The sequence below is a fragment of the Pongo abelii genome, chromosome 15 (genome assembly GCF_028885655.2).
Source record: "Pongo abelii isolate AG06213 chromosome 15, NHGRI_mPonAbe1-v2.0_pri, whole genome shotgun sequence".
Taxonomy (NCBI): domain Eukaryota; kingdom Metazoa; phylum Chordata; class Mammalia; order Primates; family Hominidae; genus Pongo; species Pongo abelii.
Genome location: NC_072000.2, coordinates 94398639 through 94420300, shown reverse-complemented (window position 1 = coordinate 94420300; position 21662 = coordinate 94398639). Strand labels below are relative to the sequence as shown.

Sequence of the window (21662 nt, the reverse complement as noted above, 5' to 3'; positions counted from 1 at the left end):
TCAGGCATCTGAACCAAAAGGTCAGTGGTTCCCAGCAGATGAATGGCTCTGCATGAGGGGGCTTTACTGACTGTGAGGCAAGCCTAGCCAGCCAACCTAAAGGCCCTCACCTCTATCTTCTCCCTCTTCACCAACTATCAACTCACTCTTGGGGTTCACATTAACATGCATTCCCTAATTCCCCCAACCCCACCAATGAGATGCTGCCACTTCTTTCTGGGAGGCAGCAGGTATCACTAACACAGTACTTGTAGGACAGGAAGTATGCTGCTCAGCGAGTTGTTCAGGGTGTGCTTCTGGGAGGTTCAGTCTAGGGAGGAAGACTTCCTTGTGAGCGGAGCCCCTTTCTGTGGGATGCAAAAAGGAGCTCTGTGGCCAAGATTCTTAAATCTATCCATCTTCCAGAAACAACTTCCATTTAGTAGTCTGGAAGCAATATTTGTGGAAGAATGCTAGTTTCCAAAAGGCATGGGTTTTATCTTCTACACTTAATTGCCCCAGAAGCTGCCGGTTCCAAGCACTTTTATTTACTGCTAACAAATACAAATCATTACAACTCACATTTCTGAAGTTCTTGCCACTGGTCAAGAGCACCACTTCATTTGATCCTTATAACAACCCCATGAGGCAGGCAGGACAGGTATTAGTCCTGTCCCTAAAATGAGAAAAGGAAGACTCAAGAGGCTTTACTGCAATGCCTCAAGGTCTCACTGCTTGGAGGAAGCAGAGCTGGGACTAGACAATTCTAATGAACCCTGAGTGTCTTCTGGCTGAGTCACCTCTCAGGCTTCAGTCAGATCTCAGGCCATTATCAGGTAAGTATCTGTCTTCATTCAGGGTGGATGAATGAGGGAACCTGGAAAGGAACACACTAATAGACATGTAAATTGAAGCAAAAATAAGTCTACTGTGTGCTACACACAGATATTTTCATTAAAAAGTGCTGGTCATGGCCGGGCACAGTGGCTCACTCCAGGAGTTCCAGACCAGCCTGGGCAATATGGCAAAACCTTGTCACTCCAAAAAAAAAAAAAAAAAAAATTAGCTGGGCATGGTGGCACGTGCCTATAGTCCCAGCTACTCCAGAGGCTGAGGCAGGAGAATTGCTTGAGCTTGGAAGGTCAAGGCTGCAGTGAGTTATGATTGCACCATTGCACTCCAGCCTGGGGGACAGTGCTGACCCTGTCTCAAGGAAAAAAAAAAAGTGCTGGTCATGACTCTTAAATTGATTTCGTCCTCTCCAGCCTGGGCGACGGTGCTGACCCTGACTCAAAAAACAAAAATGCTGGTCATGACCGTTAAATTGATTTCAGGATTCACTAAAGGGTTGTGACCCATAGTTTAAAAAATCACTGTTGTAGGACACAAGGGTTCACTAATTTGTGCGTCTTTTTCAAGAAACTTTAAAAAATATTTCTCTACTTGGTTTCCTTTTGCTTTTCAATATATTCTACAAGTTTGCACAAATTATTTAAGAGGCATAGGTTTCTGTGGTGCAATATTAATAGGTCACCTAGAGACGCTTCTCACCCTGAAGGAGACATCAGGCATTTTCCATCTCCCTTTGGAGAACTTCCCATCTGCTCCCTCCCTCCCCATCAGGGGCAGCCCCAGGAGCTGGAGTAATTGGATCAGGAATGGACTTGTGACTCAAGATGGCCAATCCCATGCGTCCAGGGACTTTTGCTGGGGCTGTTGAGTATTTTCTCTGGAATAAGGAGCTGGAAGAAAGATGGGATCCTAGCACCATGGGGGAATCTTGGCCTCCAAGTGTGGAGAGCTTGCTTGAGAATGATGCCCATATTCTGGAAAGCAGAGCTGACCAAGTTGGAGACAGTCTGTTACATTAGGGATTCCCTGGCTCCAGCGCACTTCCCAGACTTTTGTTAAAGTCTCTTTCATTGTGCAAATCTAATTAACCTGGTTTCTTGTAACTATAAAAGAAATCTAATGTATTCTTTCATAAAAATATTCATAAAATATTGAGCGGCAAACATTTGAGGCTTTTAAATTTTAGTAATGTCAATTATATGAGAACAAAATCAGCATTCAGTTGTCATGTTACTTTCTAAAGAACCTATGAGCAAACAGCCATCCAGGGCATACACAGTAGTATCATCTATGTCCTCAGGTCCAGAAAGGGATAGCACTGGCTTAGCTAAGACAGACTTAGCACCTCAGATGGGGCACAGATCTTGTTCATTAACCAGTTGTGTAACCCTGAACCTTATTTTTCCCTCTATATAATAAAATTAAGATAGTATCACCTGCCCCATTGTGTGAAGATGTATATACAATTACCTATGATCATAAATTACGATTTGAGTTACCCATAATAAATGCCCCATGGATGCAATTTCCCCTTTGCCTTTCCTTTCTAAGCTTCTCTTTGTGTATACTGAAAAAGGAGACTGGTCCAGATGCCTTCCAGTTCTTGATAAAAGCAATGGATGCCAGGTGTGGTGGCTTGTGCCCATAATCCCAGTGACTGGGGAGGCTCAGGTGGGAGGACTGCTTGAGGCCACAGTGAGTTATGATCGTGCCACAGCACTCCAGCCTGGGTGACAGAGCAAGACTCCATCTCTTTAAAAAAAAAAAAAATGCAAGGGGCTCTTTGAAAACCTTGCTACAAAGGCAACAGGAGACGCTGAAACATGTGCCTTAGATACATGAACCATAAAGTTGGTCAGACTGTGGAGCTTCTTCTAGGCCTACTGTGAGTAAAATATAATTTATACACATCAATTGAATTCTGCTTTAAAACAGACTTGATTGGAACTCTGTGAAATATAGGACAGGAGTTGCACCAAGACTTGCATGCTCTGCACACCACCTACCACCCACTATTGTGGGCTGCCTCTTGCCCTCCCCATCTCTGGTATCTCCCATGCTGCCTTCTCTTCTGACATTGGCCTCATTCCTCCAGCTCTGTGCTTTAGATCTAGTGAGTCAACAAAAAACGGTAGGTTTCAGAAAATTTAATAGATCATACTTAACAGTGCAAAGTGTTCAGCCCTTGATGCTCTTACCTGAAAGGAGCCCACTCCACTTGCAGGTCTGGCTTTAATTCCGTGGCTCAGTCCTGCACACTGATGTGACATTTAGTGGGTGACTTTATGTGCTGCTAGTTGGTTCTGTCATGTCAACCACGATTTGCTGTTATAGTGGATGAAAGCATAACCAGTCTTGTATCTATAGTTACATATCACGTATGCCAAGTGTACTAGTCCATTTTCATACTACTATGAAAAAATACCTGAGACTGGGTAATTTATAAAGAAAAAGAGGTTTAATGGACTCACAATTCCACGTGGCTGGGGAGGCCTCATAATCATGGTAGGTGGTGGAGAAACAAAGGCACATCTTAACAAGGTGGCAGGCAAGAGAGCACGTGCAGGGAAACTCCCATTTATAAAACCATTAGTTCTCATGAGACTTATTCACTATTACAAAAAGAGCATGCGAAAAACCCGCCCCCATGATTCAGTTACCTCCCACCAGGTCTCTCCCACAACATGTGAGGATTATGCGAGCTACAATTCAAGATGAGATTTGGGTGGGGACACAGCCAAATCATATCTCAAAGCCTGCCCCTTGGCTGGACCTTGGGAACATCTGCTGCCTGGATCCTCACGGCAGTATAGGATGATTCTGGAGCTAAAATGCCTGGGTTCAAATTCCAGCTCCGCCACTTGCCAGCTATGTGACTTTTCAAACATAACTGTAATTTCTCTATCTGTAAATGGGGATGATGGTGTATGTCTTTGATAAGGTTATGAAAATTAAACACAAAACACATAGAAGAGTTCCTGGCACAAAGCGCTCAGTTCTTGCTGGCCAATGTTAATGCTCAAGGACCAGTGGACACAGACCAGGCTCAGAGTTGATCACCGGCCTCCAGGTGGGCCTTGGTCATGTCATTGCTGACATTCCCAGGAGCATATGGCCACAGACCACCTTTGATCTCTCATTTTTTGGATGTGTGAATCCTATTATATAAGCAATGGCCACCTAACTTACTAGTTGATAGAAACACAATAAGAAATTGTACAGTTTATGGTACTCTTTTGTCCTGGATTTGCTTAAGTGGGCTACTAAACTTGGAAAATTTGTCAAAGATTTTATAAGATGATCTGACCTAGGCATAATATGGAGTTAGTACCATATTCACACTGGAAATCATGTAATACTGTATTAATTTATATTACAGATAACTATATAACTTCCACTAAAGAATCCAGGAAAACCAAGCTGAACTTGTGTGTAGGGCAATGCAGGAAAGTGTGCACTTTTGAGATAGCAGAGTCTTGGTTCCATCGCTTACCGTGGACTTTAAGTTATTTAACTCCCTTGAACCTCAGCTTCCTCATCTGTAAAGTAGGTCTAGTAAGGCCGGGCACGGTGGCTCATGCTTGTAATCCCAGCACTTTGGGAGCCCTAGGCAGGCAGACCAGGAGTTCAAGACCAGCCTGGCCAACATGGCGAAAGCCCGTCTCTACTAAAAATACAAAAATTAGCTGGGCGTGGTGGCAGGTGCCTGTAGTCCCAGCTACTTGGGAGAATCACTTGAACCTGGGGGGTGGAGGTTGCAGTGAGCCAAGATTGTGCCGCTGTACTCCAGCCCAGGTGACAGAGCAAGAGTCTATCTCAAAAAAAAAAAAAAAAGGCTAATAATGGTACATTCTTCAGGAGGTTGATGTGAAGATTAGGTGTAAAGCACTTAGGCACAGGCACTGAAACACAGGAAGAACTCAGGAAACATTAGCTGTTACTGTTAAGTGGAAAAATACAGCCTTCCAAATCAGGGGCACGCAGCTTCATGCCAACAGAGGGGAGGTGAGGGTTTCTTCAGTTAGGGAGAAGTAATTGTTAAACCTCAATGGGAGAATGATGGAAGCACGGTTTCCTCAAAAACATTAGGCATGTTGTGGTCAGTCCCCCCACCAAAAAAAAAAAAAAAAAAGACCAATGGGTAGAACTGCTTGTTTTCTGTGTTCCCATGTGCTCTTGATTATTTTTGGGGAGTTACTTTACTTCCCATGTGTGCTATCAGCTGTGCCAGAAAGCACAGGGTAGTGACCCTATCCCCACTGACCTGGCTCAGCCCTGCCCTTCCCTAAGCCCCTCACCTTGGCGAGGCGCACAGCACTGCTGTCAGAGGTTGGGCCTGGACACCTACCAAGTGCAAACTCCTTGACCATGGACTCTCCATAATGTGACTTCAATGTTATCTATTCAGCCCATTCTGCGGAACTTCTCTCCCCATTTCTAGGTGGGGCCCCCTCAGGGCCTAGAGGAATACTGCTCCAAGTGTGAGTACTACTGCCAGACTTGGAGTAGTACTCCACTGGGCCTGGGAGGGCCCATCTGGAAATGGAGACTCAGCACGGCCAGCTGGTGCTGAGTTCAGAAAGTCAAGGCAAGCATTCAGAGACTTCCATAGCAATTTGACAGTGTTGAGACAATCCAAGCACCTGACTTTATATTCTAAAAATGTTATCTGTCCACAATAGATTGGGGGAAAAAACAGTCCATCTCCTTAGATACAGCCTACCACACTGCCCTGGAGCTCTGGTTGTACAGTCCAGCAGTTAACAGAAGAGGCTTTAGGTGCTGTCTGACCTAAGTTCAGGTGCTGCTAAAGCACACTTTGTAGAAGCATGACCTTGGACAAGCATTTTACCTTTTGAATTTCCTTCAGGAAAACATAGACAATCCTAATGACCTACCTGTAAGTGACAGCAGCAAGCACTTGTACTATTTTCATTCTGTGCAGGCATGGCTTAACACTTCATATGTACCAAGTCACCAGACACATCAACCCTCTACAAAGGGTACTATTACCACCACCTTCATTTTGTAGTTGGGGGACCACGGCACAGAGAAGTTATATAAGCTGGTCTAGGCTGCACAGCCAGTAAGTGGCAGAGCTGAGATTCAAACCCTGCCCACCTGACTCCAGCTCTGAGCTCTGACCCATTTTGCCAATCCACCTCCTTGTGCTGTTATGTGGATCAGATAAGCAATGTACCCGTGTGACCCCACATAGCCATCGTCTAGCTATCAATCTGCCACCATCGTCTTGATTGGCTGGGTCCTGCTCCAGAGCAGGCCAACTGACTGTAGCTGTGATGAGGATGCCCTGCTGACTGTGAGGCTTGCCTGGCACTAACTGGAAGCCTATGCTGCCCCAACGTGGGTGGGACCAGGGCATGGTGAGAATCGCACATTCTTTGCCACAGTCCTTTGGACACTCGGATTAAACTGCAGGGCCAGCCCCACCATGATGTCGCCTTTCACTACCAGCCCCGGGGCTCTCCCTGTTTCCTTTCATGGCTGTTGAGCTCATCTGAAGTCGAGTTGTAATGTTTTCGTACACAGAGGGTAGGGTCACAAAAGGCTTAAGCCTTACCTGCAAAATCAACTGGTTAAATTAGTTCAGTAGCTTTTCAAGTTTATTTTAAAAAAGCAGAACACACAAAAATACATACAAAACCCCAGATAATTTCCTTTACAGAATCCCAATATGTAAAACAGATAAAGCAGAGCCTGTCTGTTGGAAGGTGGGAGGCCCTGCAGCCCTGTCTCCCTGCCTCCTCCTTTATCGCCACACCCCCACTGCAGCCTACAAGGTTCCTAAGGTACTTTTGGAAAATCCTAGGCCTCTGAGGAACAGTTTGAAAGACTTTAGAAAATCTTTCAAGACTAACATTCAACTCTATCCTAAATTATAAGATAAAGAGGTTGATGACAAACTGGAAATCAGCCTCATGCAGAAGAAAACAAACAGGGTCTAAAGCACCCTAGGGAGAACCGCAATGTACACAAAGCACAAAGACACTCAAGCTCTGAGCCCAGCTCGCTGTGTGACCCTGGGGACATCCTTAACCTTCTAGGCCTTAGCTTCCACACTTGTGAATTTAAGGCATCAAATTAAGTCACCTTTTAGGATTTTTTCCCAAAATACTTGTGTGCTTTTGTATGTTTCTATGAGCTGTTTCCTCTGAAAGTTTCTGGGAATAGAAGAGAGACTCATCTACCCTGGGCATCCCTAATCTGAAAATCTGAAATGCTCCAAGATCCAGAACTTTTTGAGTGCTGACATGATGCTCCAAGTGAAAATTTCCATGCCTGACCTCATGTGATGAATCACGGTCAAAAGGCTGTCAAAACTTTGTTTCATGCATAAAATTACTTAAAATATCATATAAAAGCACCTTTAGGTTATTGCATATAAGGTGTATATGAAACATAAATGAATTTTGTGTTTAGATTTGGGTCCCATCCCCAAGATATCTCATTATGCATATGCAAATATTCCAAAATTCAAAAAAATCCAAAAGCTGAAACACTTCTGGTCCCAAGCATTTCAGACAGGGCATACTCAACCAGTACATATTTTTAACATAGAGAAATTCACTAATTTTCATTCCAAAACCTATAAAAGTGAATTAAGAAAATAATACTTTTTTTTATTGGGAATGTTAATGTCCATTAAAAGTTTAACCAACATCCATTCATAAAAGTGACCTTTGCAAAGATTTTGTAAGGGTGCAAATAAGACTTTAAGGGAAGTGAACATCCAGTACAAAGAAGAGATTCCATATTTGTGGCTCAATGTCTTACACTTAAATTTCACAGTGCCTCAAGATTCTCAGGAGGGCACCCACATGTTCCCATGCGTATCCGGTGCTTTGACATAAGGAATGTTCCATATCCATGGCCGATCTGGGGGAAAAACACATTATGTAGTATTTATTTGAATAGGATCATAGAAAATGCACTCACCTGATGGTATAAAAGCACTTATGTGCCTGACTCTCCAAACTGTGGTAGAGTATTTTCTGAACCAAGCCCAGAAGATTCTCCCCCTTCAGACAACAGCTTTCAGCAAAGGCTCCTATTAGGACACTAGGGTGAGTGAACATGGGGAATGAAAAGGTTCGGCTGCGTCCCCATCCAAATCTCATCTTGAATTGCAGCTCTCATAATTCCCACGTGTCGTGGGAGGGACTTGGTGGGAGGCAATTGAATCATGGGGGTGGGTCTTTCCCATGCTGTTCTCATGATAGTGAATAAGTCTCACAAGATCTGATGGTTTTATAAAGGGGAATTCCCCTACACAAGCTCTCTCTTGCCTGCCACCATGTAAGACGTTGTCTTGCTTCCCCTTCGCCTTCCACCATGATTGTGAGGACTCCACAGTCATGTGGAACTATGAGTCAATTAAACCTCTTTCCTTTATAAATTACCCAGTCTCCAGTATGTCTTTATTAGCTGTGTGAGGACAGACTAATACAGGGAGGCAGGCAGAGACACAGGGGCAAATCCTGGTGCTGCCAATTACTAGCTGTGTCACATTGGCAAATCACTTTAACCAGAACCCCAGGTTCCTTATCTGTACCATGTTGTGGAGCTATCACGAGGATTGAGAAAAATCCACATAGACATTGTATCTGGCAGACAGAAAAGGCCTAACAAAGGGCAGCAATTCCTTTCTTCGTTTAGGAAGCTGAAGAAAGCAACAGTAATAGTTGGTACAGCCACAGGTGCAGCTCTCAGCTGGTCACACGTAACCAAGAGGCCCACAGTCACATCTATAAAATGTTTTTGTTCTATTGTTAAGGGTTAATAATTGATGAAACATGAAGCCCTCTGTATAAATAACTGTAGACCAATGCTGAAGAAAACAACATGCCTGGGTATGGTACAACGGAAAGAACACTGAGGACCACGTCAAGTTCCACGTCCTCCATCCCTCTTAATACCCTAGGGAAGGCATGTGGGTTATGGCATCAAGTTCCTCCTCTATGGAATGGGAATTAATTACGTTAGCAACTGGCAGGGATTACTATGGAGCACAAATGAGAACATCTGTGAAAGCTCCTGTTGTAGGTGCTCAATAAATGTGAACTTTTCTTCATTTTAACTGATGTTTCAGAAATTGAAAATATTTCAACAAATCACTTTTACCACACATAGCCACTGCTAGAGTCAAACCATTTCAAAAGAACTATAATACAGGTAGACTGTAAATACATCACAAGGATTAAAAATAACTCCCCATATTATTGTCTTGGTAAGTGTTACAGAGAAACTTCAAGGGGCTGGAATGCATATTGTAAACTGCCTCTTGGCGGGTCTGGCATGGACCACCAAGTTAAAGCAGTGTCTCCCAACTGCGAACTCGCCTCTGGGGCAACCTTTCCCTTTCTCTTGAACAGAGGCAGACAGTAGGTCACAGAAAGGTCTGACAAACAATGGTATCTGCTACTGTCTTCTCGCAGCCTCACGATTTGTTCAGAACCATCATACGAACAGCAGCACCTAGCAGGATAGGTAGGAAAAAATACCAAAGATGGCAGCAAATCATCAGAACTCTGTTTGTCTGTCTCTGGCTTTGGGATGGTCTGAAAGCATAAAACCAAACACTTCTTTGTTAACTAAACAAGCTTGTTAGAGAGCCATACACCTGGGTCTGTGTTGCATGCTTGTTTCCTAAGAGGCTGAGGGTCTGGCAGGGCTGACAGATCCGACTCCCCATTGCACTCATTGGCCTCAACAAGCCCTTGCTCTCTTCCACTGGAAACTCCATCTGTGCTTGGACTTCTGTTATTTACCCATCGTTTCCTGTATACTGTTCTGTTGGGTAACATCAGCTCTGCTTCATTCCCAAGGCCAATGACACCCGATTCTTGCTATATGAGTGCTATTAGACATACTATTCAGCAATGCAGGATTTTTGATACAAGCATTTACCACTCAGCCAGTAACTTAAATATCACTGTTGCATTTACTCCTTTCCCTCAAAATTAGGTCATAAATGATGAAGCAAGGACCTGGTAACCACTCTGTTGGCAAATTCCCTGTAGCTCTGCTTTTTGAGTTTTTAGCCTTTCCAATACAAAAACTAAACTCTGCTGTTTAAATGAGCAGAATGTCTACAGCTGGCTGAAAAGCCCATCACTACCTGGAGGCAAAGCTAGAAAAATAACCATAGGAGGAGAAAAGAAGGTGGCTGTGATTCTAACTCATCACTCCTGGAAATCAGCATTAATACTCACTGGTTGAGAGGAAAACCTGCTTTATGCAATCCTCCTAAATTGTCCCATGAGAGAACAACTTGCCTTGTAATAATTCATGCATGTATTCAAAACATTTGTTGCATGCTGGCTAGATGCCAGAGATTTGCTAGGTGCTATGGACAGAGGGGAATAAGCCACGCATGAAACCTCGCAGGGCTTCTAGTCCAGTGGGGAAGACAGACAAGCAGGCATGCCACAGAGGTGGAGTTCTGACCTTTTCCACGTCTGTGTAGCAGTCCCCTAACCCGGCTGACATGAGAAATGCTGGGTAGCCTGTTAGAGAACATTTTCCCAGGACACATGCACAGAGATCTTGTTTCAGTAGGTCTGGGTTGTGCCCTGGCAATATGCATTTTTATCAAATTCTAAAGATGATTTTGATGCAGTCAGAGTTTGGGATTCAAGGCTACGGGGATGGGAAGCTGTCTTTTTTCTGGACTATAGTGGAAGAATTTAAAAGAGGGGAGGGGTCATGACCAGATGTGCATGGTAGCACTGTAGAGGACGGCTTCCAGTGGGAGGAGACCAGAACTGGGAAGATGAACAAGTAAGCAAGGCTGGGTGAGAAAGAGGAGACCTACATTAAGGCCATGGCTGGAAGGATGAAAATGACAGCCCATGTGGTTTTGATCTCTTTATATACAGTCTCTGTCCCATCTCTCCCTGTGGTCATACTGTGTGCCTCTTCTGCCTCTTTAACTATAGAACTTAGCCCTCCACGGGGAAGTAATACCACGTAACGGGAAACGGGGTCTGGGCACTGGAACCAGACTGCCAGTGGGGCCTTGACCAAGTTACTCTGAGTGCCCTAGATTCCTCATCTGGAAATTGGGGATTGTACTATCGTACTTGCATCATGGGGTTGTGAGGATACAATGAATTAATTCATGTCAAGTGCTCATATGAGTTCCTAGTACACAAAAGTACTTAATGAATGCTAGCTGCTATTGAGATTACTCACCTCCCTCAACTCACAGAGGATAAGGATTGTCACCCTATGTACTATGTAGGTCTTAACAGTTTCTTTAAATCCTGTTTAGCCAGGTAATAAGGTCTTTTCTCCAACCCCCTAAGAAATGGCCATGGGTTAAGGACTTATGACTCTGCTCTCACCCCCACGCCCGAACACCCACACATACATTTTCCGCTGTCATCTCTATGCGAAACTTGATGAACGACCTCCAGAAGGCACTGTCAGTGTCTTCACCTGAGCAGTCACTTTTAATTCTTATACCAGGAGTAAGTAAAGTAGGGGTGGGGGCAGGGTGGAATGCCAAAGAGATGAACCAATTATCCTAAAAGATCCAATGCCATTTTATATTAGCCTACTCTGAAGTCAAGGAATGTACGAGACATGCCAGCTAGAATGCCAAAGAAAGCTCTAAAGTGTTTTGCACTGATTTACCAAGTTAGTAGAAATGCAATTATTTGTAATTGCAGTATCAATGTTATCTGCAACCCATTAACACCTTTCTCTGTGAACTGCACATATTAATCCGTGACTATATACAGCAGAATAGAATCATTTTACTGGTGTGAGGATAAATTCAACTTGCTGAAAATTCAGTACTTATTTATTTCAAAAGAATCAATTTCAATTCTAGATTTCCTTAAGCTTCCTGATTACAAAGTAATTTTAAAAGCTGAACTCATAGTTTACTTTTAGCCTTCTGTTTGCACTATGACACAAAAATAGATTTTACTAAAGGAGATGGCCAAAATCATTCTAAAAAATGTTTTGGGGTACTTCATTAAAAAAAAAAAAAAAAAAAAAAACTTCATTTCTGAAGATCTTTCAAAAACAGGTCCTTAAAACTAAAACATATTAATAATTGTTTTTTTTTCTTGAGATGGAGTCTCGGTCACCCAGGCTGAAGTGCAGTGACACAATCTCAGCTCACTGCAACCTCCCCCTCCCAGGTTCAAGTGATTCTCCTGTCTCAGCCACCCAAGTACTTGGGATTACAGGCACCTGTCACCACACCCAGCTACATTCTGTATTTTTAGTAGAGACAGGGTTTCACCATGTTGGCCAAGCTGGTCTTGAATTCCTGACCTCAAGTGATCTGCCCACCTCTGCCTCCCAAAGCGCTGAGATTATAGGTGTGAGCCACCACACCCAGCCATACCAACAATTTAAAGCAATATATCTTTTGTGCATTTTATTTGGAAAGGATAATCCAATCAACTTTGTTTCCCTTAGAAAAATACTTCATGTTTCTGGACTCTAGCAATAATTCTAACAGGTTTAGACTGAAGTTTATTCTGCTACTATCTGAATGTAGGGAGTTATTTAAAATTAATAAGGCAGTGGGAGAATAGTTAGACCATTTAGGAACAAACGGTTTTAAAATCTTTTGGAGGATTATGTATATTATGTATGTGCTAAATCTACATTATGCATACCTCACGTGCCAACCAGCTTTTAAGGACCTCTTCTATTCATATCATTTGCCCACTTTTTGATGGGGTTGTTTTTTTCTTGTAAATTTGTTTGAGTTCATTGTAGATTCTGGATATTAGCCCTTTGTCAGATGAGTAGGTTGCAAAAATTTTCTCCCATTTTGTAGGTTGCCTGTTCACTCTGATGGTAGTTTCTTTTGCTGTCCAGAAGCTCTTTAGTTTAATTAGATCCCATTTGTCAATTTTGGCTTTTGTTGCCATTGCTTTTGGTGTTTTAGACATGAAGTCCTTGCCCATGCCTATGTCCTGAATGGTAATGACTAGGTTTTCTTCTAGGGTTTTTATGGTTTTAGGTCTAACGTTGAAGTCTTTAATCCACCTTGAATTAATTTTTGTATAAGGTGTAAGGAAGGGATCCAGTTTCAGCTTTCTACATATGGCTAGCCAGTTTTCCCAGCACCATTTATTAAATAGGGAATCCTTTCCCCATTGCTTGTTTTTCTCAGGTTTGTCAAAGATCAGATAGTTGTAGATATGCAGCATTATTTCTGAGGGCTCTGTTCTGTTCCATTGATCTATATCTCTGTTTTGGTACCAGTACCATGCTGTTTTGGTTACTGTAGCCTTGTAGTATAGTTTGAAGTCAGGTAGCATGATGCCTCCAGCTTTGTTCTTTTGGCTTAGGATTGACTTGGCAATGTGGGCTCTTTTTTGGTTCCATATGAACTTTAAAGTAGTTTTTTCCAATTCTGTGAAGAAAGTCATTGGTAGCTTGATGGGGATGGCATTGAATCTATAAATTACCTTGGGCAGTATGGCCATTTTCACGATATTGATTCTTCCTACCCATGAGCATGGAATGTTCTTCCATTTGTTTGTATCCTCTTTTATTTCATTGAGCAGTGGTTTATAGTTCTCCTTGAAGAGGTCCTTCACATCCCTTGTAAGTTGGATTCCTAAGTATTTTATTCTCTTTGAAGCAATTGTGAATGGGAGTTCACTCATGATTTGGCTCTGTTTGTCTGTTATTGGTGTATAAGAATGCTTGTGATTTTTGTACATTGATTTTGTATCCTGAGACTTTGCTGAAGTTGCTTATCAGCTTAAGGAAATTTTGGGCTGAGACAATGGGGTTTTCTAGATATACAATCATGTCATCTGCAAACAGGGACAATTTGACTTCCTCTTTTCCTAATTGAATACCCTTTATTTCCTTCTCCTGCCTAATTGCCCTGGCCAGAACTTCCAACACTATGTTCAATAGGAGTGGTGAGAGAGGGCATCCCTGTCTTGTGCCAGTTTTCAAAGGGAATGCTTCCAGTTTTTGCCCATTCAGTATGATATTGGCTGTGGGTTTGTCATAGATAGCTCTTATTATTTTGAGATATGGCCCATCAATACCTAATTTATTGAGAGTTTTTAGCATGAAGCATTGTTGAATTCATTTATGCAGCCAAAAGACACATGAAAAAATGCTCATCATCACTGGCCATCAGAGAAATGCAAATCAAAACCACCATGAGATACCATCTCACACCAGTTAGAATGGCAATCATTAAAAAGTCAGGAAACAAGAGGTGCTGGAGAAGATGTGGAGAAATAGGAACACTTTTACACTGTTGGTGGGACTGTAAACTAGTTCAACCATTGTGGAAGTCAGTGTGGAGATTCCTCAGGGATCTAGAACTAGAAATACCATTTGACCCAGCTATCCCATTACTGGGTATATACTCAAAGGACTATAAATCATGCTGCTATAAAGACACATGCACACGTATGTTTATTGCGGCACTATTCACAATAGCAAAGACTTGGAACCAACCCAAACGTCCAACAATGATAGACTGGATTAAGAAAATGTGGCACATATACACCATGGAATACTATGCAGCCATAAAAAATGATGAGTTCATGTCCTTTGTAGGGACATGGATGAAATTGGAAATCATCATTCTCAGTAAACTATCGCAAGGACAAAAAACCAAACACCGCATGTTCTCACTCATAGATGGGAATTGAACAATGAGAACACATGGACACAGGAAGGGGAACATCACACTCTGGGGACTGTTGTGGGGTGGGGAGGGGGGGAGGGATAGCATTAGGAGATATACCTAATGCTAAATGACGAGTTAATGGGTGCAGCACACCAGCATGGCACATGTATACATATGTAACTAACCTGCACATTGTGCACATGTACCCTAAAACTTAAAGTATAATTTAAAAAAAATGACTTCTAGAAGAAATAAAATATTTTAAATTTTGAAAAAAAAAAAGACCTCTTCTATTAACTACATTTGCAGTTTATTAGTTTAGTTTCAGCCACTTAAATTTAAAAAAAATTTTTGACATTATACTTGTCAACAATTATTTACAACCTGGTAAACCCCAACTTAACTAATCAATCAGAGTTAACATCATCAGTAATCAGACAGATCAATAGGATGTGCCTCCTGATATGATGCACCAGGAAGAACACATTACTTCTTTGGTATTCTTGGTAAAAGTGCATAACCTGGGTCTAATTATAAAGAAACGGTGAGTGGAAAACCCAAAGTAGAATGTTCCTCAGAGTTTATAAAATAACTGGTCCATGCTATGCAATGTGTTGATGCCATGAAACAAAAAATTGTGGAACTGTTCCAAATTAATGGAGACTAAAGAGACATAACTCAATGCATGAACTTTCTCTTTTGCTATAAAGGACATTATTGAGGAAACTGATGAAATTTGAATACAGTTTTGGATCAATGTTAACTGCTGATATTGATCACTGTACTGTAGTTATGTGAGAGAATGCCTTTCTTTTTAGGAAATATACAATGAAAGTATTTAGGGATAAAAGGACATCACGTTTGCTACTCTCAAATAGATCAGAAAAGTTAATATGAGAGAGGATGTAAATGTGATAAAATATTGACATTCAGGAACTTGGGTAAAGAGTATATAGGAATTCTTTGTACTCTTCTTGTAAGTTTTCTGTAAATTTGGAATTATGCCAAAACTTTGAAAGGAAAAAAATACTATATAAGTACTCATATGTGTATTTTTTAAAAATAATGAAAATGAAACAACCTCCTTAATAGACTATAACTAGTACCTCTGAAGCTTTGCATGTTCAGTTACTTCTTTTTTTCTGAGACGGAGTCTTGCTCTGTCACCCAGGCTGGAGTGCCGTGGCGCGATCTTGGCTCACTGCAAGCTCCGCCTCCCAGGTTCACACCATTCTGCCTCAGCCTCCCAAGTAGCTGGGACTACAGGCGCCCACCATCACGCCCGGCTAATTTTTTTGTATTTTTAGTAGAGACGGGGTTTCATCGTGTTAACCAGGATGGTCTCGATCTCCTGACCTCGTGATCCACCCGCCTTGGCCTCCCAAAGTGCTGGGATTACAGGCGTGAGCCACCCCGCCCGGCCAAGTTCAGTTACTTCTTAAAGGAGTCATACAATTTATTAAGTCCAAATAACATAGGCTTTATTTCACCCTTAGCTCATTACTTTTTCACCCTTTACTCTCTCGATAGCATATAAGATAACAAAGTGAATATAAGCTAAGAAGGGAGTGCAAAACAGATGCCCTTGGAAGAAAGGTCAAAATTACACACCAATCTGTTTTGCTTCCTCTTCAAAATCAAGGTCACACAGCAAGTGGGACATATGGAAATAATCTGTGTTAGATTTTAAAAGTTGGTGATTTTGCTTTATAAAAGCCTTCTTTGGGCCAGGTGTGGTGTCTCTCATTTGTAATCTTAACACTCTGGGAGGCCGAGGCAGGACAACTACTTGAGCCCAGGAGTTCAAGACCAGCCTGGGCAACATAGCGAGACCCCATCTCTACAAAACGTTTTTTAAAAATTAGCTGGGCATGATGGCACACACTGTAGTGCCAGCTACTCAGGAGGCTGAGGTGGGAGTATCACTTGAGCCCAGGAGTTTGAGGCTGTAGTGAGCTGAGACCATGCCACTGCACTCCAGCCTAGGTGACAGAGCGAGACCCTATCTTTTTTTTTTTTTTTTAAAAAAGGTGGGGGGGCTTCTTTTAAAATTACTATTAGTAAAATGGGTTTGGTTAAGTATGATTTTTCAGAAGAGGAATGTAAGTTTGATGAGAGTAAGGATTTGTGCCGGTCTTGTTTGCCAACATATTCCAAGTACCTAGATGGTGTCTGCACACAATAGGCTCTCAATATAGATCTGTGGAGAGAATGAATAAACAGTAACTACTGCACCAAGCAAGGTATACTAGTAGCTGAGTCTTAGTTTTTGCTTTACTTTGATCATTTTCTTGGTTTCAAGATATCTAGCAGCCTCTCGCATTGTGCTTCACTTCATTCACAGCAGTATATTCCTTTGCTAAGCTTTTTGTAGTCTTCTGTCTTTAAAATAACACTGACAAGATCTTAGAGGTGTTACAATGGCTTGAAAATCACTTTTTAAAATGAAGTGCTTTTCAAATGTTCTTAACCGCTTACTTTTTTAATCTTGGTAAATGCCTTTCTATAGTCCATACAGCTCCCCAGGAATGTTGGCTATATATGAACTGGTAATACTGAATTACTAGCATTATCCTACATGCAACTGAGGCAGTGTAGAGGACAAAACAGTACCAATATTAAATAAAATGCTCCAGTCTCTCTTGTATGTATCTTTGTTTTTAAAAAAATTTATTATTATTATTTTAGCTTAACTTAAGCATACCCTGAGATTATATGTATCTTTCAAAAGAAATGCTGAAGAAACAAACAAAACTCATTTAAACATTGGAAAGCATTTTGCTTGCTGGCCAAATAGAAGATTTATCATTCCATGGTCTAAGACACTATACCTAGTTGTAAACTTCTAAGTTCCTGGGAATGCTTACTTTACTGGAAGGAAAGGGACCTTGGAACATTTTTAAGGCTCTTCTAGAGCTTCCATTTTTGCCTTCTTAGTCCTTTGAAGATTAGGACTAAAGAAATGAAGGGGGTGGAATCCAGCCAGGGTGCAGGGCTGGGGGTGGGAAGCGCAGGGCCCGAGGCCAGACCCCAGCAGATAAAGCCTAATCAGTCAGTCCCCACTTCCAACAGGGAGGAGGAGAACTTGGGTTAAAAAAAAAAAAAAAAGGAAGAAAAGGAACCTGAAGAACAGATAAGGGGAGAAAAGACAAAAGTAGCACAAAGCCAAAAGAGGGAAGAAGAGGTAGACAGGTTTAGGAACAGACTTGAACAAGCTTTAGATATTTAAAAATCATCAGCTCATCAAGGAAAAGGGGAGGGAATTCACACTAATTCAACATCTACTGTTGACAGGAACTGAACTTTGCATTTTAATAACAACAATCATGATAAAAGCAGCTAATGTTTATTGACTTCTAGCTCTGAGATAAGTACTTTATAGATAATCTGTTAATCTTTTCAATAACCCTATAATGTAGGTACTCATAGTTCCTCATTGTGTAGACAGAGACACTAAAACCTAGAGAAAGTAACTAAATGCCCAAGTCTACTTAATAAGTTGTGGAGTTGGCACATAAACATGGCCTGATTTTAAAGCAGGATTTTCCTGGTTTTTTTTTTTTTTTTTTTTTTTTTTTGGTGGCAGATAAGGTGCTGACAGACTACTTTAAATTCTGATGAAAATCTAGATAGCCTTGCTACCGAAAACGAAATACGCATGAATACACAACAAATTTAGAGGACTCAACAGAAAAGCACAGGGGATTTCCACACTTTAGAAAGGAGAAAAAGAATGCCTCCTGAAACTTAGTATCAAACTATTGATTAGAGAAATATAAAGTTACCAGCAAGAGGCAGGATGGCACACTGGACAGCATGAGATAGGACTAACTTTGTCAGATGTGTCAACACTATCTAAGAAAGGGCCCATCAGACAGAGGAGGCTTCGTTCACCATGAAAGCTGAGACGGTTAGTGGGACAGAGGAGGCTTGGTTCATCACGAAAGCTGAGAATGGTTAGTGGGTGGGGAAGTTGTTAGATCCCATGAAACATAAGGGAACAGAGGAAACTACTGGGCAAGGCCAAGCTTGGTAAGAACTGGAGATTTTGGGGTATCAATGAGTGATATCATTAAAATTTGCCAATTGAAAAAAAATCTTTTCTCTGTTCAGATTTAACACTGGCTCAGAAACCTGCAGATTATAATTTGGCTACTCATGTAGGCCTCTTCTTTCCAGTGGAGAATATGCAGATTTGGTGATGTAATTTGCCATTTTAAATTAAGTGTGTCTTGATTATATATCTCATCCTGAGTTTGCTAAGTGTGGACACACCTTAAAGACAGATATTCTCAGGGCTGATAAAAGCAGCAGAGCAGCCTATGAGGCTCGGACACATGCAGGCCGGACATAGGTGGGTACACTGATGCCAGCCAGCCTTCCTCTGAGGACATCTGAACCTTCTGCAGCTATTCCTATTGTGTTTCTACTGTGAAAGATACTTGGTCACTGCCCTTAAGACTCAATGCATGCAGTTTTCAAAGTGTGGCCCCTGGGGACCTCCCTTTTGAGGGTTTGTGAGCGTGGTGGTTGGGAGGGTCTGTGAAGTCAACATTATTTTCATTGTAGTATTAAGCCATCATTTGTTGTTTTCACTTTCATTTTTACACAGGTATACAGAGGCTATGTGATGTGATATCACAACAGCCTCAATGAGAGCACAGCAATGAGAATTCAGGTGTCACCTGTTAAGATGCACATAAACAGGCTTGCAAAAACATAAAACACCACTTTCCTTGCTATTTTCTTCTTTTTGGAAATTGTCATAAGAACTTTTTTTTTTTCCTTAGAGTTGGGGTCTTGCTCTGTCACTCAGGCTGGAGTGCAGTGGCTCAATCACAGCTCACTATAGCCTCAAACTCCTGGGCTCAAGCGATTCTTCTACCTCAGTCATCCAAGTAGCTGGGACTACAGGCATGATCCACCACACCCAGCTATTTAAAATAAGTTTTTTTTACATACTGGGTCTCGCTATGTTGGGCAATGTGGCCTGGAGCTCCTGGCCTCAAGCAATATTCCTGCCTTGGCCTCCAAAGGTGCTGGGATTACAGGTGTGAGCCACCGTGCCTGGCATAAATGTATGTTACAATAGATTTATTATTGTCACATTTCTTGGTTTTAATTTCTAATAGACTTAATGACCTTTTGACCTTTATGATGGTGTGAAAGTGATATGCATTCAGTAGAAACAGTACTTTAGTACAGTCTTCAATAAATGCCATGAGATAGCAATTTATTATAAAACAGTCTTTGTATTATTTTGCCCAAGTGTAGACTAATTTAATTGGTCTGATCATGTTTGGGGTAGGCTAGACTAAGCTATGATGCTCAGTAAGTTTGGTGCCTTAAATGCATTTTTGACTTACGATATTTTCAATTTATGAGGGGTTTATCAGCATGTAGCCCCATTGTAAGTCAGGAAGGATCTGTATAGTAATTATAGGAGTGCAAAGGGATTCCAAGACTAACCAGTGGCTACACAGCCCCACACAGGCTGGCAAAGGGCCCTCTGCAAACCTGAGCTTCCAGAGGGTTCCATGAGCCAGGATCCCACCGAGACCAAAGGCTTCTCTTGGGCTCTGTTTGTTTTTCTTATGCATATCCACCCGTGGTTTTCCTTTATCTGTGTCTCACCTTTACTTCCGTACAGTTCTGGAGGCAAATCATATGGCACAGGAAAGGTGGCCATTGGCTCCTGGCTGCCAACAAAGAACTTCTGTTTCACTTTGAAACTGTCTAGACCCTGCAGACACACAGAGGAAATCTATGATTGCACCCCATTTTCTGGGTTAAAAAAAAAACCCAGAAGGCCCCAAGAAGCAATAATATCTTTACAGTACCTAAATAAAATTCAAATTATTTCGGAGCTATTTTCAATGTTCATAGGCAAATATATTTACAACCCCCCCGCCCTAAATTATTTTCTTTTCTAAACATAAGAGCTTTAATTTTCAAGAATTAAGTTATAGCAAAGTTTGCAAAAGTTTAACAAAGGATACAAAGAAACAAGAGAGACAATTTTGGATATGATAGCCCATTTCAACCAAACATTATGTACAGTTTGCAGGGAGTTTGTAGAACTCACTGTATAAAAATACCTCAAAATACTTCCAACATTGCTATAGTAACAGGCTGCCTGGAGTAAGAAGAAATAAAAGCTGCTTTCATGTATAATGAAAGTGTTCCAATATAATGTGACAGAAGTATAAAAATGAAAATTCTTTAAGACCTATCAAAATGGAAGGTTTATTCCAAGAACTCTAGAATAGGGTATTAATTTTAGATCTTAATCAGGGTGGAAGTGGAGGTTCTATATCTAGGCTGATGTTCACACTGCCACTTCCTTCCAACACAAGGCCTGCCGCAGTGCAGGTGCTTACCACATGACCGATGTGCCCCCTCATGCTTCCATACATTGACCATCTCCTGCCCCTTTGTGGATCATCCTGGCATTCTGGTTGTCCATCTGTCTCTCATTCCTTCTGTCCACCCATCCAGACACATATCCACCCTTCAAATCCTCAATACGCACATACCCAACAGTGCTGATGTCTTAGGAACCCATAAAAAGAAGAAAGACTGAGGTTCTTAGTCCCTGTAACCGTGCAACTTAGCAAGCGGAGGCTGGTCATGGGCAGTGTCAGAGAGCACGGGGAGGTCCGTGTTGACTGGGCTTCAGACAATCTGGGTTCTAGACTTTTCTCTGGCATTTACTAAGCTGAGTAAATGACTGATGTCTGCACATTCGTTCATTCGACACTTTATTTCTCAAGTCCCTCTTCTGGGTCAGGCATGATGCCAGGCACTGAGTGTACAAGAGTTAATATAAACATCAATATCCTTGTCCTCAAGGAGTATACAGTCTGGTGGAGGGACATCAAATACATCTATAAAAGTAAAATAAAAATTACTACTTGTGCTAAGTGCTGCAAAGAAAAGCAAAGGAGTGCCATAAGAGAATAGCAGGCCTATTTTAGACTTGGCAGGAGCAGGTGATCAGTGGAAGCCTCTCTAAAAAAAGCAACACCTTTATTAAACTCTGAAAGATGAGTAGAGTTTGGTCAGGTGGGAGTGGAAAGAATTATGTTGCAGGTGGAGGGAACAGCATCTGCAAAGGCCCAGAGGTGGCAAAGAGCCTGGCAGGTCCCAGGGACTAAAACAGATGTTGAGTGGGACA

The 21662-nt window shown here is 41.8% G+C and overlaps 1 protein-coding gene across 16 annotated transcripts in view; it reads right to left on the bottom strand.

Annotated features, from left to right (window-relative positions):
* Nucleotides 1–6433: 6433 nt before the first annotated feature.
* The window catches only part of TDP1 (tyrosyl-DNA phosphodiesterase 1), a 91179-nt gene continuing 75950 nt past the window's right edge, over nucleotides 6434–21662 (bottom strand). For 11 of the 16 annotated variants that reach the window (XM_054530379.2, XM_054530376.2, XM_054530381.2 and 8 more), the window contains 2 exons: nucleotides 20120–20228; nucleotides 6434–7728 (listed from right to left, as the gene is read on the bottom strand). In XM_054530379.2, the coding sequence (XP_054386354.2) occupies nucleotides 7655–7728; nucleotides 20120–20228 (183 nt within the window). In that variant the 3' untranslated portion in view covers nucleotides 6434–7654. The remainder of the gene's footprint in view (nucleotides 7729–20119; nucleotides 20229–21662) is intronic. The other 5 variants (XM_054530380.2, XM_009249390.4, XM_063715691.1 and 2 more) reach the window with 1 other exon arrangement.